Source organism: Sylvia atricapilla, chromosome 1 (genome assembly GCF_009819655.1).
Source record: "Sylvia atricapilla isolate bSylAtr1 chromosome 1, bSylAtr1.pri, whole genome shotgun sequence".
Lineage (NCBI taxonomy): Eukaryota > Metazoa > Chordata > Aves > Passeriformes > Sylviidae > Sylvia > Sylvia atricapilla.
Genome location: NC_089140.1, coordinates 62299643 through 62318394, shown reverse-complemented (window position 1 = coordinate 62318394; position 18752 = coordinate 62299643). Strand labels below are relative to the sequence as shown.

Here is an 18752-nt window from a genome sequence, read left to right as displayed (position 1 = left end):
GGGCATTACCTTAAGCGTCTGGAAGGTACATAACTGAATAAATTGTTCAGGTATCTTTTAACCAGTAAAGCCATTTCTATTTTTGACACTCTCTGAACAGGATTTAGATTCTTGATCAGATGTGCTTCTAATCCAACAGCATCAGAATAAGCAGGACTTTTTTTTTTACCTTTTAGTACTGTCTTGCAGCCTTTCTCCCAGTTGCAGAAAGAACTGGAATCCTGTATCAGCTGCAGCCAGACTGGTATGGATTAGCAAGGAAACAGGCATTTCTTCTCTGTTAGGGACTAATACTGAGTTGTTAAGAGATTTAAACAAAGCATTTGAAGGACGTCAAGTTCATATCCATTCCAAAGTGGCAACTAATGCATATATACAATAAATAGAAGTATCCTATCCCTTTCTAAGTTCTCATGAGAATTTAAACTATGAAAAAATGTTTCTGCTTTGGAGTTGTGAATCTTAAAAACACTTCCTGACCCATATAATTAAAACAGGCTAGTACATTTACATAAAAATCAAAAGGCAGTTCAAGTATGTGTAAAACATCAAAACTTAATACCAGTAACTTTCCGCCCTTAAGACTGACTTGGAAATTTTTGATGTTTTTAACTGCAAATTAAAAAGTGCTCTTCCCGCTAAGACTGTTCAGAGACAAAACCCCCTCCAAAACCAAAACAAAACACAAATCAACCTCCCAGAAGATATAAAATCCTGGTGCCAGGATATGTTTTAGCAAGTGTGTCTTCTAAAGTAGAGAAGCCAGTATTTTCCAGCAAATGAGATAAAGACAAACAACCTTGTTCCTCTATAGGGTTTTTTTACTATTACATGTAAGCAAATGTTAGATTAAAACTGATTTACATTTTTGTGAAAGACATTTATTGAATACAAAAAAATCCCCATTACATTCAGCCTTATTATAAATGATTACACGCAAAGAAATTCCTAAGTGTGTGTAAGACCAACAGTCTAACTGGCTGAATATTTTTGGAGTTTAGATAATTTATGAACCCTTCCTTCTCAACTGTACAATAATAAAATTTAAAAAAAAAATGCTTTGTCTTTCCAGCAATGCTAGTCAGAGGGATTCTGTGCTCATAGTGTGAATGGCAGCCCACACTTGGGCAGCTCTTAGTTCCATGATTTTAAGTGTAGGACTTCCCATGTTTGACACAAGGAGTATGGAGAAACCCTAAACAAAAATTTATGCAAAGAGTTTGCTTTGATCCTAAGAGCTGCCAGCCAAAGTTCAAGACTGCAGGCTTACAAGTACCATTGTCCAAGCTGAGGCAATGAAGCTCAGGTTCAGAAAAGCCTTCCCACACTGAAGAGAGGTTAAACACATATTCACATCAGTGCTGCCTGATTTGGAAGCCCTACTGTGGATTCCCAAAGCTATCAAGCCTCAGCTGTATATCTTGGATTCCCACTTCTGAGATGCTATGCCATCAGGTCAAGACACCAAGATAAGATATTTTGCAAAGTGAACTTTAGAAATTTTCCTATTGCATTTGGAGGGATTTTATTTACTACATCCAACATATTGAAACAATTCTGTAGTCTTTGTATAAACTACAGGTATAAACCTATAGTTTAGTTTCTGTACAAGATGAGACAAATGATGAAACCTCAGGTCATTTTCATGAAACTTCTGCACACCATTGTTATCACAGCCTCACACTGACATTTCATGTCATAAATTCAAAGATACCAAGATTAAAAAACTGATTTGCACAAAAGAAATTTGAAATAACTTTATATACACAACAAAAAGCCTTTTAAAAGTACAAAAATAACATCTATATGCCAATTAGTTACCATGCTGTGATAGTTCTTTCAGTGCCTACACATGCAAGACTGTAATCTAGATTCAGAATAATTCTGTTTCTGTAGAATGTATCAGAATATAAAAGAGATTAATATGTGACTAACTCTTCTCACTGTCAGAATTAATATGTATTCAAAATATCTTTGTAACCAATACTGCAATATTCCAGTCTCTGCATGTATACGTGTAGATAAGCAGATTTCACCTCAGTGAATTTTAAAATCTCCTGTATGCTGGTAATCCACGCTAAAAGCTACAATGGCTCTAATGAATCTAGTTACACAACGCAATCCAAAATGTACAAAACTATAAAAAAGGGAACATTTATTGCCATGCATGAAACTTAAGTATGTTCAACTAAAAATTGCATCAAATGCAGTTCTGTTTAAAAAAAACAAAACAAAACAAACACACAAGCAATTTACATTAACACTCTTAACATGAGATCAGCAGAATTAGCTCTGACTAAATACCACAAGGTAAGAAACATTCCTTTTGCTGGTGCCTATCAGATCTTCAAATCCATGGAAACATAAACCCAGGAATCTTCATTTTCCACAGTCAAATCAGATCATGAAATCAACTGAAAAGAGAACTGTATTAGTTTTCTCCTTTTTCTCAATCCAATCACATTATCATGAAAATACACTCTCTTTTTGCTATCACAAAAAACCCAAAAATATTCCTAGAGCAGACAAATTGCTTTATCATGCCTTTGCTGATAGTGACAGAGGTATGCACATGACATAGACACAACAATTCTAGACTGTCATGTATCAACACCCATGAGGGAAGCCACAAGAAAATGAAGTTACTTTATTAACTCCACTAAGTGAACTTCACTTCTACAGTTAGTAGCAAAATTAATGAAACCTGTTTTTTTTTTTTTTTTTTTTTTTTTTTTTTTTTCCAGATTACAAACCTCAGATTGGACAATAAACCCCCTGTTGTAAGTACAGGAGATAAGGCCTCAGCTTCAGCACAGCAAACTCAAAGGCAACATCATCATAACTGTACTACCAGGAGCATATAGAGAAAAGCATCTGTCTTTATTCTCTTTTGCCTTAGCTGTCAGGTCTGCAGAGCTTGGACAGCCTCATGCATTGTTAGCTATGAATGTATGTGACCAGTGCCTGAATTAGAGTGCATCTTGCAGCCAAGGTTGTAATTTAAAGCAAATACACAGCTTTCAGAGTACAGGTCATTAAAAACTATGACAATTCTAATTCTTATTCTAATTCTAGTTATGCTTACCAAAGAAATACATAAGAGTAGTTAGTGGCATGCTAAGAAAACAATCTGAAGCCATTTTTTTTAAAGAGGGAAACACGAGGGAATAAAAAACCTTTAACTAAACATCAAAGATTTAGGTTTAGGTAAGCACTAAACTTTCAGTATTATACAAGAAGCTATTAAAACTGGTGTAAGAGAATGCCATGCCAGGCTGAAAAAAACCCCACTCACCCCAACTCAGAACATTTTCTAAATGATAAAGTCTTTACCTCTTTGACTGTTCTTTTAATGAAATCTTTTCTGTCAGATAAATCATAACTAGGATATTTTTCATACACCTAAAAAAAAGTAAAAAAAAACAAAAACAAACCTCAAATTACTTTCATTCAATGAAGAAGAAGCTTAAATAAAATTAGGGCAAAACCTGATGTTGTTACTTCTAGTACTACAACTGTCAAGTGCCCTCTGTTAATTAGGGAAAGACACAAGCTTATTTTCCTGTCCTTGTTTCAACCATATAAATATTTAAGTGCATGTATTCCTTTATGTTTGGTCACTGACTAAACTGGTACCATAATTTTTCACACTAACAAACTGAAATGCCTAGCTTGCTATGTCACACAAGTAAGAATTCTACAATTTTAGTTTCAAATCTCTTTAGTCAGATAGCCCTGCATTAGTGTAGGATGCTAAACAATTAATGCAAAATAAATAAGCCTTGGTATTTGATAATATGTAAAACTGTGATCCTTTCAAGAGACTAACAGAAGAGTCACCATATTTGAGTGCTATTGTACAGCTACTCTTTTGTTAACAGGGTGGGAGAGGACCAAACAAAGGAAAAATAGGTACCAACACTGACAACCGATTCAGACTATTTTATTTCAGCATACCAAATTTCAGACTTCTAGAATGACTATAAATATGAAAAGAAATGACATACAGTTTTCTCACAACTTCTGGTTTAGTTTTTTCAAGACAACTTCTTGAAATTACCAGGAAAACAAACACATGAGTTAACCAGGAAATATCAAGGTAACTGTATTGTTTGTGTTTTGGTCACTTTTCCCCACTTCTCCCTTTTCTGGCCACATGGTTCCCACCTGTTCTGACAATTAATGGATTTCTTGCTGAATTGATTCAACTCATTAACTCAGCTGAGAACTACTCTGATAGATGCTGATAGGCAGCAGCTGAATGGACTTATAGAGAGAACATATGAAGAGTGAGTGTGCAATGTGAGCAGCAGAAACGTACAGAGCACAGGACACAGCCCTGCCCTGTGGACACAGCAAAGCTGCTGTATTGTCTAAACATGTCAGGTATTTTCGCTGTCACATGCGGGACTTGGTCTGGAGGTAAAACTGCTACTTCCCAGGTAGCTAATTTCAGTATTTCCTTTTTAATGCTGGTATCAGTGTTACATATATAAAGATTAAAGCTCTCATTGTTATAGCTATTAACAAGTAAATAAACCAATGCAAAACTATTTAGCTTCTGAACAGGGCAGAGTACAAGCCTCCATTTCTAAATGATAATAAAAGTCAGTTCACAATCCATCCATTAGCTATAAAGCGACTGCAAAACAGTCTTTACTTACCTCCTTGCAGATCTGTTTCATTGTAACCTCCTCCAAGTTTGCATTGGCCAATAAATTCTTGACAGTTTCCTTCAGTTCTTCATCGGTGGGTGGTTTCTTCAGTTTCTTTATTAAAGGTTCATCATCTGAACTATCCTCAGACTCACTTTCTAAATAGGAAGGAACAATTTGGATTGTAATAGGTTTTCAGTTTGTCTGTTTTCTTCCTTAAAAATAGAAGCCATCAGAACTTTCCAGAAACATCCAATCCAATGTTTTCCTCTAAATCAGACACCTTACTAGATCATCCATTTAAAAACAAAGCTCATGCTATCAGTACTACATTTATATATGAATTTGTGTAATTATTGCCAAACCATCATTTTACTAATCAACAAGAGCTCTAAAAAGTATGGGACTAATTTCATCTATCAAACTAATGAAAAAGACATATTACAACAATTTTGATTGAGGTATTACAGTCCTAAGAAAATAAGGAAGTAATTGTTTCCTTTAAAAAGCAGTTTGCATTTCTTTTTTCCCCTAGCAGTGTCATAAACTAGGATCTTGTAATTTTGTAATGTAATTTTCCAAACTTACAAAGTTCTCCTTATTTGTTCTCATGGTGTTTATGATAGTAAATGAAGTTAAGTGAAGGAGCACAGGACACTCCTACATTCTTTTCCAGCAGAAAAGGAATTTGACTGAATTACTCCAACATCCACTCACTTCCTCTACTGCCAACAAAATAAAATTCAGAGCAGATACCAAACAAACAAGATAATGACCTTACAAAATGACCTACTTAACGTTTTGATTTTTGTACTGCAAACATAAATTGGTAACAGAAATGCAGGAGGAATAAATAAGAAATTATAAATATATATGTGTTTTTCCTGTAAATGACATAATATAACATTTGTGTGTGTGTGTGTGTGTGTATATATATACACACATATATATGCTCTGATGACAAAATAACGTGTACACACAACTAAACCACATTTAGAAGTCAAACTGAAAATACAATGAGTTCAGCACAGGCCAGTTACTCTGCTAAGAAATAAGGCCATAAAAGAAACTTAGCATAGCTCACCTGCACCTTTTTGCAAAGCACTGACAAGAAAGGTAAATAACCTGACCTGATGCTTGGGATGTAGCGTGCATTTGCCAGTGCCAGCATTAAAAAAAGTACTTTTGCAGTATGGATATAAACTGCTTAAGTAACTCAGAGTACAATCACAGAGTGTCACAGAATTTAAGGTGGGAAAGAACCTCTGAAGATGATCTGGTACCAAAGCTGCTGCTTGGAACAAGGCCACCATGGAGCTGGTTGCTTGGGCCCCTGCCAGGCTGATGCCCAAACCTCTCTACCAATGGGGATTCCACTGCTCCTCCAGGCCCCCTTTCTGTGACCACCCCCATGGTGAAGATTCTTCCCCTAACACATAACTGCAATTCCCCTGGTGGCAGCTTGTGCCTGTCACCTCTCCCTGTGCACCTCCAAGCAGAGCCTGGCCCTGCCATTCCCAAACTCTCCCATTTGGGAGCTGCAGACTGCAGGCTGATCCCCTTCATCCATCTCTTCCCCAGGGCTGAACGGGCCCAGCTCTCCCTGCCTTCCCTCCTGCACCCTGTGCTCCAGCCCCCTCACCACCCTGGTGCCCCTCCATGGACTCCCTCCATGATGTCCATGCCTGCCTTGCCTAGGGAGCCCTCAGCTGGACACTGCTGCTGAGGCAGCTCACACGTGCTCCCCGAGTGCTGTCACTGTTCCTTATCAGGAGGGCCCACTGCTGAAGGGCCTCAGTGAGCGTCTACAAGAACCATCTGCCCCTGCCCAGGCCCTTCTTGGCAAAGGTGTTTGGCCAGACGCCACTGTCCCCCTCCCTCACTACTGTAATCTTTACAGAGCTATTAAGAAACTCGGTGTCTGTATATCCTTCATCATGAGACTGGAGAAAACCAACTGCAAAAGGATGCATGGAGAAACCGTACCTCTGTTAAAAAACCCGTAATCAAGCTACTGAACCAAAGACACACACATGGGATACACACCACTGGATCAATTACAAAATTTGCATAAAGCCATTTTAGAGGCCCAGGCAGAACTTCACCAATGCTCTTCCAGCAAAATGGAGAGCTTGGCTGGTACTGTCAGTTTACAGGCAAATAAAAACTATCCACGTGCACACAGCAGGAAATACATTAAATACACCCAAATCAAAAGGTTGTTTTATTACTGTTTCAAGGAAAGAAACAGTAAGTAGTAAACCAAGAATTCACTAAATTCCATTTTATTCACAATAAGGTGCAAAAGCTTGCTTTCTAATAAGCATGCTAGTTAAGCTACAAGGCAATACATGATGAAAGATTTAAAGCATTTACCTTTCCTAGAACTGTTCTGGTTTTTCTTAGTAGTGCTGCTGTCTGCCTTCTTGACATTTGCACTCTTGACAGCTTTCTTGGTTTTAGAAGTCATCTTTTTCGATTTTTCTCTTTTAGATGCTTTTCTAGGGGGCTACAGAAAGAAAACCAGAAAATTAAAGTAATGGGTATTACTTGAACAATCCCTACCTCTTTTCCATAAAAGAAAATTTTCCACTCTGAGGACAATTTACTCCAGCCACTTCACGCCTAAGTTTCCAACAGAGCTGGGGCAACAAAACAGATACACTGCCTACATTCTTCTACTTGTCAAAAGCTATCATAAACCTAACTCTTTCAAAAATACTACAATCTTAAAGCTCTACAAACAGGTATTTTCCATTTCACCAGGTCCTATTTTCCAACTAATTTGACAAACCAGTGCTTTTGTAATAATTAAGCTTTTATTCCAAGCTCCTAAACTTCAATTCCTGAAGACTTTAGTCCACTCAGCCATTGCAGACATACCTAACTCCTACCTTCTGAAAGAAGGGAAAGATGACTCACTTAGATAATGGAGTTTACTGCTATGACTTTTTGTGTTTGCTAGAATTTTGTTTGTTTGAGGGGTTTTAGATTTTTTTGTTTGCTTGTTTCTTTAAATAACTGAGTTTTCGGAAAAAAGACAACTCCTGCTTCTGAAATAGACACTCCCCTCCTTACAGTAGAAACCCTGTTTTCCTGAGGAAATTAACACATATGTCAGCTTTTAGTATTTCAGGCCTGTTTTAATTTGCCATTTTTAAGGAAAGAAAGTGGCACAGTAAGAATTAAGGTTGTTCCATGGAGGCATAGGAATTTCCTAGAACCATCTTTTTATATTAAACCCAACACCTATCAAAATGATTCCAACAAAACAAACTGCTAAGTTACATTAATTGCCTTTCAACAAAAGATTGCTAATATTTCCTATAGCTCAGGCAATTAACCTAGCAGTCTGTCACACTTCCATTTCAACACACAGAATGTAATCCAAGTAAACAGTGGCCTTCTATTACAGCCTAGGGTTCCACAGTTTCCATAAAGAACTTTCTTGACACCGGCAGTTTACTAATTGCACTTTGCTGTTGCAGGGGTCTGATAAAGAGTAATGGTTTTAAACCAAAGGAGGGTTGATTTAGAGGAGAAATAAGGAAGAATTCCTTTTACAATAAGGGTGGTGAAACACTGAAACAGGTTGCTTGGAAAGGTAGTGAATGCCCACCCGGAAACATTCCAGGCCAGGCTGAATGAGGCAACCTGATCCAGCTGAAGATGTCCCTGCTCATTGCAGGAGGATTGGACCAGATGACCCCTAAAAGGTTCCTTCCAGACCAAACTATTCCATGACTCGATGCTTCTTGCCTAGTATGCCAAAAGTTTTAAAGAAAACACGAAAGACAATGAGATTAAGACACTTCAGATTTCAGGGATCTTTCTGAGGCTGCTTACTTCAAGACCCAAAACCTGAAGAGAGAGGTTAAGATATAAAATCCAGGAGGAATCTGGAAACAAAATCCCAAATCAATGCCATCAGATATGTCAGTGACTCCTACTGAATTCAAAGTCCTAGTTATCAAATCAAACACTGCATTATGAAATTACAATAAAGTCATCACAAGATGGTATAAGAAATACAACCAATTACACTAGCAATCCTGGCTGCCCCAAAATGACACAACGGCACAACATAGCATATGGTTTTATAAGGTGTATACACACCCCCAAGAAGCAGAACTTTTGCCTTTTATCTAAATGATTCTCTGAATTCCACACACTAAGAATTTAAGAAAGCCTCTTATAAATTGCAGATGTGTCCTCTTTTATTTAGACATCACTTACTCCTCAACTCTGTGTTCTAAGAGTTACCAATTGATAGCAATGACATAATGTTGAAAAACAAAAGAACTCATTACCTCATCTTCACTTTCTTTTTCTTCTGAAGACTCATCCTTTTCCTTTTTTTCATCTTCTTCGCTACTGGACTCATCTGACAAGATCTCTGGGCACTTGGTGCGTTTTGCTTTTCTTGTTGTTCCAGAGCTACTGCGCTCTTTTTTACCACCTTTGCTTTGTGGTTTTTTGGACTTAGGCAATGGCTGAGAGACAAGAGATGCACATAGCCCAAGTAGGAATACAAAAGTGTAAAAACATAAATTCTTTGAAATCACATGAAAGAATATTAAAAAAAATACAGAGGTGTCTTAACACAACCCAGGAGTATTTTATGTATACTTTAAGTCGTAATATTTTGCAGTAAGCAAACATTCACTATTGAGACAGAGCTGAGGAAAATGGAATTTCAGTTCTAAGCTAAGTGCACTCCTTCCCTAAGCAAACCTTCCAAGACTGTGCATTAGAGAAGGGAAACAAGAAAAGTTACTTCTAGATTGTTCTTTTACCTACCAATCTATAAACCAAGCCTCTTCTTTTGGTAACAAGTCAGCTGACAACTCAGAAGACTTAAAGGCAAGATTTTTGTCACGTCTTATGCAAACCTGCATTATCCTGTAACTCAGTATCTGTGTCCCTAAAGCAGCAGGCTGACCTCTTATTCACATCACTTCCCAGTGTTTGCTGGAAACAGATTTAATTTCCTGAGCAACAGTGCAACTATTTCAGTATTACTTTTAGATTAAAAACTTCAAGTCCAAAAAGATTAACAACAGTTTAGCAGTCTAAGCACTCTAAATCTAGTGTACTGGCGAAATCCAAGTTTTTGTACCCTGCAACAACTTCCATTTGGTGATGCCCATATGTGATAGCTTACATCTGCCAAACACAGCAAACACAGGTAACATCTGACACTTGATTTTCCTGTCTTCTTCTGTATCTATTCTCCACCACCCACAAAGCAGAGGCTAACTGGATCCATTTGGGAATGGATCTGCTAATTAACTGCATGTGTTGAACTCGCAGTTCTGTGCACTAGGAGTGTGTAACAGGTACACCCACATATAAACAGAATTTCAATTTAAGCCCTCACCCCATTATGGATGCCTGCAGTAGTAGAACTACTCTTTTTCAGGAAGTCATTCCTACTTCAGTAAGTTAGAACAGGAATTGTATTACCACTGGAAACAAGCAAACAACGAGCAATAGAGAACAGATGCGCTTTCCATCAGAACAGAGCTATAAAAGCAAGCATAACAACCTGCATCTCACCTTGCCCGAAGATTTTGGATGCATTAGGAAGTTTAATATTCTGGTTACGAGCTCACTATTAACTCCTGATCTTTCCAAGTCAAGAACTTCACAGATACTTTTCAACATTGCGTTTCTAAATCTGTAGGGAAAAGAAAAAAAAAAAAAAAAAAAAAAAAAAAAAAAAAAAAAAAAAAAAAAAAAAAAAGATTCAGCATCACATCCTAAACAGTCAGCATATGACTGCTAAAAGCTGCTGTCTGGTTTGTGTCTGCCACCTGACAATATATACACACAGTCAACTACACTTTCAGTCTTATCCATAGTTAAGCAAAGAATCACCACATTAGATAAAGCAAAATAAAACAATTCCCAAATCTTTACGTCTATATAATAGAATATTTTTTAAAAGTTAAGGAATCATAATAAAAAATGTATTACATTCTTTATGATCTATAGCATGAATAGCAAGGTTCTGCAAAATACATGTTGGCCTTTGTTCACCTTGTTCAGGGCTGTTAAAATATGACATGCAAGTGTAAAGTCTGGGCAGAAATCAACCACAGGGGCAGAACAAGTTAACCAACTGATCAACAGTTTGTGTTCCATACACAGCTATGAACAGCAGCAAAAGCACCACAGTAATGCAAGCACACAGAGCTCTGCACCTTCACATGCAATTCAATGCAACCAGGTTTCAGAATATTTGCTGAAGACTTAATTAGCAGTTGTTTCATATGGAAAACATGAAAAAAAATTGGCAAAATTACTTTATTTTGCAACCTTTTTCTGGTAAGGGGAATTATCCAATTAAACCCACGGGAAATGGTCAAACTTCCCATCAGGAGAAAGAGTTTTTCTTCTGGATTTCCAAGTATTTGACAAACTGTGTTCCTGGAAAACTGCTAATCTGAAGAAGAAAAGTTTGGAAATTCCAAGTTCTAGAAGCCTTCCCACTATCAACAAACAGGTACCAAAAAACCTCCCAGCTTTAGAATATATTGAGTAAATGTTACTATGCAAGGGCATTTGAAACCCTTTCAGTCCAGCCAAAACTAAGTTGCAGCAGCTTCTCCTATGGATGGAAAAGCAGCTTATGAAGAAAGACAGCAGAAAAGAAAAAAAACAACTTTGTGAGACTAGTTGCTACAGCAATTCTAGTATGTTTAATATAAAACAAGCAGAAATGGCTTTGATTCTGAAGGAGGAAGGTTTTGAGGCACAGAAGGATGCAGGTTTGCACCATGGATAAAGCACAGCATGTTCACAATGCTTGCCCCGGGGAAATAATGCTTTCCTCTCACTTGGCAGAAGAATCTGCTAGTTAGCACGCAATAGTTAAAGCCAGGAATGTAGGAATTGTGAATAAAATGTTCACAATTTAACTCTTAATACATTTCAAGCTGTCTCAAGAGACCAGTCTGTGTGATTAAAATGAACTCAGAAAATACTGAGCTCTAGTAAACAGCCACCTGGCTTATAGTTTAATCTCAAGTAAAATTTTGGGAGAAAAAAAAGAAAAAATAAAGTGCATGAACCAAGCTTTGTTAAGCATCAAGAGATCATTAATTACTTTTTTAACATTTCTTCCTTCTTTTTATATTGGTCACTTCCTTTTTCAAATGGAAACCCACTGAACTGACCCACATTCTTCTTTAGGGATGCAACCTAGAACAGAGCACACAGATTACTTTTCATTGCAAGCAGTTTAAAAGATTTCATCCAGCTACAACTGTTAATCTTTCACACGAGAAAAATCTGTTCTAGCATTTAGCTTTCTCTTGACACCTTTTAAGTTATAACCTACATGGATTATGCTTTTACTTATGAAAGACAAACTACAACAACTAAGTTCAGCTTCTTGTGACTGTGGTACTTTTAATATCTTACTAGACAAAGCCACTTCCCATTTCAAGCTCTTTAGAATGAACTGCATGACGATTTACAGGTTTGCAAAACTATATTATGAAGCCTGTTGCATTCTTTGTATCATGTCATTTGTTACAAAATAGGGAATTTTATTATTCTATAATCTGCTAAAGTAGATTTGCTTTACTAGCTATTCTGAAGTCTTACATAGGCCCATGACTATATTTCTGAATCTTCTATTTAGTAGGACAAATTTTTGCCTTTATGTACCACCCAACCTACAACTGCTACCATTTCACCTGATGTCCAACCTGGATGAACTTCCCTTGCAACAGCCCTTATAATGGGAAAATTGCTCCCATCAAGATCACAAATGTATTTAAATTGCTTGCACTTCATCTCTTTCACAAAAAAAAAAAAAAAAAAAAAAAAAAAAAAGAGTTGTTAAAAAGTAACCCCAGATCTCTCCATCTTCTGAGATCTTTATAACACTATCAAGAATAATTTTAACTAGCTCTCAGTACTTCTACAAATTTTGTTTCTGTTGTTTCTCCACTAGTTTACGATTTTATCAAAGCTGAGCTCCTTTTCCAAAGAGCTTTGTCCAGCACCTAAAGAAAATTTGCAGATTGTACTGGTATGTTTTATTAAAAATGTTAATTTCAATTAAAAGCACATACAAATACACGCATACCAGAGAAGATCTGACCTTCACTATATTAAACGTCCTTCTGAGTTCTCAAAAACTCTGATTAAATATTATTTTGACTGAAACCACACCGATATATTCTTTTTATGAATACTTGTGGCAACAGATCATTCTTTGCTATTTAAACAAACATTGCATTGGAAGCAGTGGTCTGAGAAATTACAGCTGGCATCCATCTGTACTAGCACTATTCAATTTCAGTTTTCTGTGCTACCTGTTCAAATCCCCAAAACACACAAAGATATTTTTTAAGTTTCCAAAAATTATAGCAAATGTATAGAAATAGTACAATTTAATCTGCCTCAATTTTCACATTTTGCCTCCATTAGCAAGGAAAATAGGTCATATTTACTCTGAATTTTAAGGCACAACCAGTGATAAATTAATCACTCCAAGAAAGATTTGCTATTATATTTTAAGTGCCATCCTAAAATACAAAATGGACAATATAATATTTTAATTATCTTAGGAAAACTGTTAGATATAAAATCTCAATAGTGATTTCTATCACTTTTATCTTTCTACTGCTTACTGTAAACAAAGAGAAAAATAGCAGATAAGCAGCAATATGTTAATACATGGAGTATTTTGAGTGCCATCTGCATGTGAGCAGCTTTTCGCATGTGCATGTGAACCATAAATTATTTCCAACTCATCCTTGTAAGGTAATCTACCATTCCCCCATTTAAAAAAAACCCCAAATCTACATTCAAGAGACATTTATTTAGTACATCCTGCCACAGGATTTTTATAGGAAGAGAGTTTATAGGAGTTACGAGAAGGCTTACTTAACTGGTCCTGCAAACACTCATTTTCTAAGTAGCTTGTAAAAAATAGCACTTAAGAAATAGGTCCATATGTGCAAATGTGAAAAACTGCACTACAAACATTTGTATGCATTTGTAACACATAAGAATTAATGGATATACAAGGCTGATATTCTTACAGTGCCTGGCCTGTTGTAGAGGAGTTTGTGCAGGTTCCTAAGTTCATCTGTCTTCTTTTTACTCAGAAAGAATTGTATCCTCTCAATTTCACAGAGTTTTTGTCCTTTTCCTGAAACAATACAAATCATTTATGCTATTCATCACATTCATATTTACCTATGCTTATAATTTTATAAGTTTCTAGTGGTTTCTTTTGAAAAAGCAAAGAAGTTCCTTAAAAACAGCATTAGACTTTAGAATAGGTAAAACCCATCAGTTTTGGATCCCGACAGGCTCTTTACCTGCCGTACCTGATACTACTCAGATCAGGGTACAAGGATTTGGCATTTCTTTCTATTCTGGCTCCTCCTGCCTTTGTTAGTAGTGGTGAGGTACTGAAGATCCTATTCCAAGTAAGTTTAAACATCAAGTAACTTCTACAGTTTAAACTGATATTACAGAATAAAAGAGGGTTTTCATACAATAGCCTTATTATTTTAAAAAGGCCTGACTCATAAATTAGCTCTCACCTACAACAAAGCAGTAATTTCATCATCATTCCTAACACTCACATTTAGTATGTGAGAAGTCAGGCTTACCGGGTGTAATTGTAAAAGGTTCCTTCTGCAGTGAGGACACCTGCATAGTCAGTCGGTCAACCTTCTTCTTCTCCCTTTTTCCTTCAACAATGAGACTCTTCTCTGCAAAAGACAGCTTCCTTAAACACAATATTCTTCACTGCAGATCTGACTGAAGTGACAGGCAACACAACACTGACTATTTGAAACAGCACATCAAAAACAGATGATGATACAACCAGGTACTCTGACACTTTCAGACCTTTGGCTAATAAGCAAATGTAATTCTATAGAGCTGCATGTACATAACTAGCAGCCTCTCTAGCTCTTCACCACAATCCTGTATCCAAGGTAACCTTGAAAATAAGACTGGGCATTTCCTAAAGGTAACGTCACCATGATGGAGACAGCAGGACTGAGTTTTCAGAAACCCATCCTTCTTTCCTTTCACTGCCTTTTTCACACATGAAACCGACCCTGATTGCACATTTTCCTTGGATACTCCAGTCCACATGCACACAGCTCCACACACAGCACTCTGAAGAAGAATGCTACCAAACAGATGGGCAAAAGCAGGATGCCTGCACACAGATTCATTTCCCACTATTGGACTGGAGGAATCACCCATTTCAGCAGGAGAGGCGGAAGCACAAGTGCAGTGGGACTGTATTACACATGCCAGGGTACACAGAGCAGCACTCTGTAACGCACAATATGAGTGTCACTAATACTACAAGAATATTATTCCCAGTAATTCTGGGACTGCTTACTAATGAATACATTTAGATTGTCTTATCCCTACCCTGCACATCACTAATTTAATGACACCACTCCAAAGAAAAAGCTACAGCTTCACCTAAACATTTCATACTAAAATACTTGACCTCAAGTAATACTATCCTTAGAGTTAAGCAGGTGGGCTGTCCTGACATTATCTGAAAGCAGTTTCAAAACATGTATGACCATAATCAAAACCAGAGCTGATTTTTTTTTCTGAAAATGCAATGCTAATTACTCCACTGTTTTCCAAGCAGCATAATCTGATCTTCTTTCTACCACCTTTCCTAAAGACAAACTTCATCTCTTTTCAGGATCCAGAAGCATGAGTGACTTTGTTTTCACTGTGCCACATTACATTCATATTTCTATGAATGCTTTCCTTTTGAAAAGAGATGCCTGGTGACCCCACAATAGAAATTAATATATTTGCATAGTAGTTCCTTCATCTTGTTTTATTCTCCTTGACTACCTTCAATTACATGCTAAAACAAAAAACTTGCCTTGCTTGCTCATCCTATTGCCACAATTTTTTATTATCAAAATTAGTCTAAAGGAATTTCCACTGACCCAATATAATCACATTTGGATATCCAGAAAATTAATTCACTGTAGTTAATCAAAGACATCCATATTGTTTCCAATACTACTGCACACTTAAAAGTTTCTCTTTTGCAAACACCAATCACTTCAGAGTGTTACAGGCAAAAAAATAATTTGATGAGGGACACTACCTCCTATAATCACCGAAAAAATTATACAACAACAAAAAAGAATCCCTAGTATAGAAGTCCAGGATGCTGGCAATTTCTTCAGTCTTTCCTGAGATAAATCTGCACCACTGTTTTTAGCATTGCCTGTTATGGTCTACTGGGAAGCTATTATGACCCATGAGACAGATGCAGCATGGAATTCCCCCAATAATTGTACAATTAGCCAAAATCACAGGAGACAGCATTCAGTTGCTTGGCATTCATTAAAGAACAACTTATTCAATGGAAAAACAAGTACCCTTTTCTTCTTCTTCCTCCTCCTCCTCCTCTTCTTCATCTTCATCACTTTCCTCAGCTTTGTTTTCAGTTTCAGGTTTCTCATCTGTTTTTTCTGATGACATTGTATCTTCTTTTGATGAATCAACAGAAGACATGGTATATCCTTCTGTAGAAAGAGTCAGGGGAAGCCATCATCAACAAACAACACCCATGAAAAACACAGGAATCTTCCTTTCAAAAATCATCATATTGTGCAGCAGAAGCAGTGTGCTGGGACTGTGATTGTTCACATTTTCTAATCACTAAGCTGTTCAGCATACACACAACACACAACTTTTAAGAAATTGCCATCCATTCTGCAACTAGATTGGTTAAGAACATTCTAAAAGGTTATAAATTCTATTCACACACAAGTCATCAAGCTGCATTTGTGAAACACTGGGAAACACCCACTTAAAGCAGCTGATACTGTTATCTATCAAAAACTGCAGTGTTTTAAGATACCACAATTTTACTGCACCCTGCTATAAACTTAATACTTATTTTTGATCATGGTTAACTATGCATGCAAGTTCCCTTATTTAGGTGGGAAATGGGAACAGAAGCATTACAAAAAAAAAGGTACAAGCAATTCAGGAAAGAATTAACACTGCTTTCATAACCTAGACAGCTGCTGCATCTTTGGGCTTGAAAATACTTCCTAGTTTTAATTTGTAGACGTACAATAAAAAAGAATAAATGCTTCATACTTAGCATACTTGAGAGTCTTTTCTTAGCGTCTGAAGTGGCTGATATGTAAACTTTAAAATGAAAGTATCTTAGTTATGCATGCACCATTTCCCTACTAACAGAAGACGTCTATCTTACAGAGCAAGATAACCATATGTTTCATTTTTTAAAATTCCAGCTTTCAAAAATTTTCACCGTTGAGATCTGGAACAGAATTCCACACAATTAATAGTTTTCTTTTTGCAATATTAAAGACAGTATTATCTGCAAGAGATCAGGTACAATAAGTAACATTTACATTTCCTGCTTATATGCAGCATTAGCAGGTGTCAGAGATCAGTCGTGTTCCAAGTGACAGAACACATGAGTCAGTATTTATTGCCGATAGTACAGGGGAAAAGTAAAGCTTCCTGGCTAAATCACCAGGGAAAAATTATATCTTTCACGGTACTTCTACCAGTAGTTCATTTGTAGTAAGTAATCTGGCATTTAGAGAGCAATTACTGACTTTTACTTGCAGGCAAGAGTAAAAGCAAGAGAAACACTACAAGCTGTCTTTCCTTGCTTTTTCAATGGGAACAGAAGGGAGAAAGTTAGAGACTTCTTAGCTTTCCACCACCTGGGTTCGGGACGACGTTTCTCTTAGGGAAAACGGGTTCTGGGATCCACCTTTACCGGGAGAGGGTCTCCCGCCCTCGCCTCGGGCTTTTCAGACGGGAATTCTCCAGCTGTCCCCCCTTCCCGATTTGTAAGGTGGGTACCGGGGCAAAGCCGACGGCGATGCGCAGCGCTCGGTGGCGCCGGCGGCCAAGGCGCCATCGCCTCCCCGCCCCGGGCGAGCGCAGGACCGCTCCGCCCGCTCCCGCCGCAGGACACCGCAGCACCCAGGAAACACCTGGGGCAGGGGCCGGGAAAGCAGCCCCGGTGACAAGCGCCCTGCACACAGCACGTCCCCGGCGCGGGACGGGAGCCGGGCGGCGCGGCCACCGCGTTGCATTTCTCCTCGTCACAGTCCGTCCCCGTCCGGCCCGGGCGCGGCGAGGCGGGACCGCTCTCGGGCGCCGTTACGGCCATGGCGGCGGGACCCACCTCAGCTCGAGCCCCGGCTCCCTCCTCAGGCGCGGCGGCAGCAGCTGAAGGCAGCAGTTACTGCTGGACAAGGCGGGTCCGGGCGCAGCGACACACACGCGCTCCGCCGCGGCGCAGCCCGACAGCCACTAGCCACTCTTTCCCGCTCCTTCTCCCTCTTCCCTCCCTCCCGGAATCAACAAGGTTTTCAAAATGGCGGGTTCTCGGGCGGCGAGGAGGAAGCGGGAAGGCGGCGGCCAATCAGCGCCCGCGGCCCGGCCGGCGCGGGGAGGGCAGGGGAGGGTGCGCGTCACGCGCGCCCGTCCGCCCGCCCGCCTGCGGTGACGTCAGGCCGCGCGCGGCGGCGGGCGCGCGCTCCCGCTGAGGGGACGGGGGCGGGGCGTGAGAGCGCGGCGACGTCGCGTCTTCGCTTTTTAAACTGGCGCCGTCTGCAATTGCAGCGGTGTAATAAAAAGCCTTAACATAAGGAATCCGCACCTCTTATCCCGCCTAAATTGGGCAGTGACTAATATATGCTCCCCAGAGTTTCGTTTTGTATATAGTATGTGAATTGTAGTGTTTCCCAATACCTCTGGCACAGGTTGCCCAGAGGAGCTGCGGATGCCCCATTCCTGGAAGTGTTCAAGGCCAGGCTGGACGGGGCTCTGAGCAACTTAGGCTAGTGGAAGCTGTCCCTGCCCGCATCAGGTAGGGTGGGACTAGATGTTCTCCAAGGTCCCTTCCAACCTAAAGCGTTCTACGTTTTTAAGCATTTAGTAGTATTTGTGTTACACATCTATCCTGCTTTTACTACCAGCTCTACGTGACTATGCTTCACGCGCGCCTACGATGAACAATTCCCAGGAGCGCGGCATTCCTCCCACTTCCCGGTGTTACCCCAGCGGCTCCTC

The 18752-nt window shown here is 38.8% G+C and overlaps 1 protein-coding gene across 1 annotated transcript; it reads right to left on the bottom strand.

Annotated features, from left to right (window-relative positions):
- Nucleotides 1-1731: 1731 nt before the first annotated feature.
- Nucleotides 1732-18055, bottom strand: DEK (DEK proto-oncogene). The gene is made up of 11 exons (XM_066324035.1): nucleotides 17863-18055; nucleotides 16064-16210; nucleotides 14297-14398; nucleotides 13718-13827; nucleotides 11767-11861; nucleotides 10215-10335; nucleotides 8966-9148; nucleotides 7032-7164; nucleotides 4665-4813; nucleotides 3334-3402; nucleotides 1732-2414 (listed from the first exon to the last, which is right to left on the bottom strand). The coding sequence occupies exons 2-11, from the start codon at nucleotides 16197-16199 to the stop codon at nucleotides 2403-2405; spliced, it is 1110 nt and encodes a 369-aa protein (XP_066180132.1). The 5' UTR covers nucleotides 16200-16210; nucleotides 17863-18055; the 3' UTR covers nucleotides 1732-2402.
- Nucleotides 18056-18752: the final 697 nt, after the last annotated feature.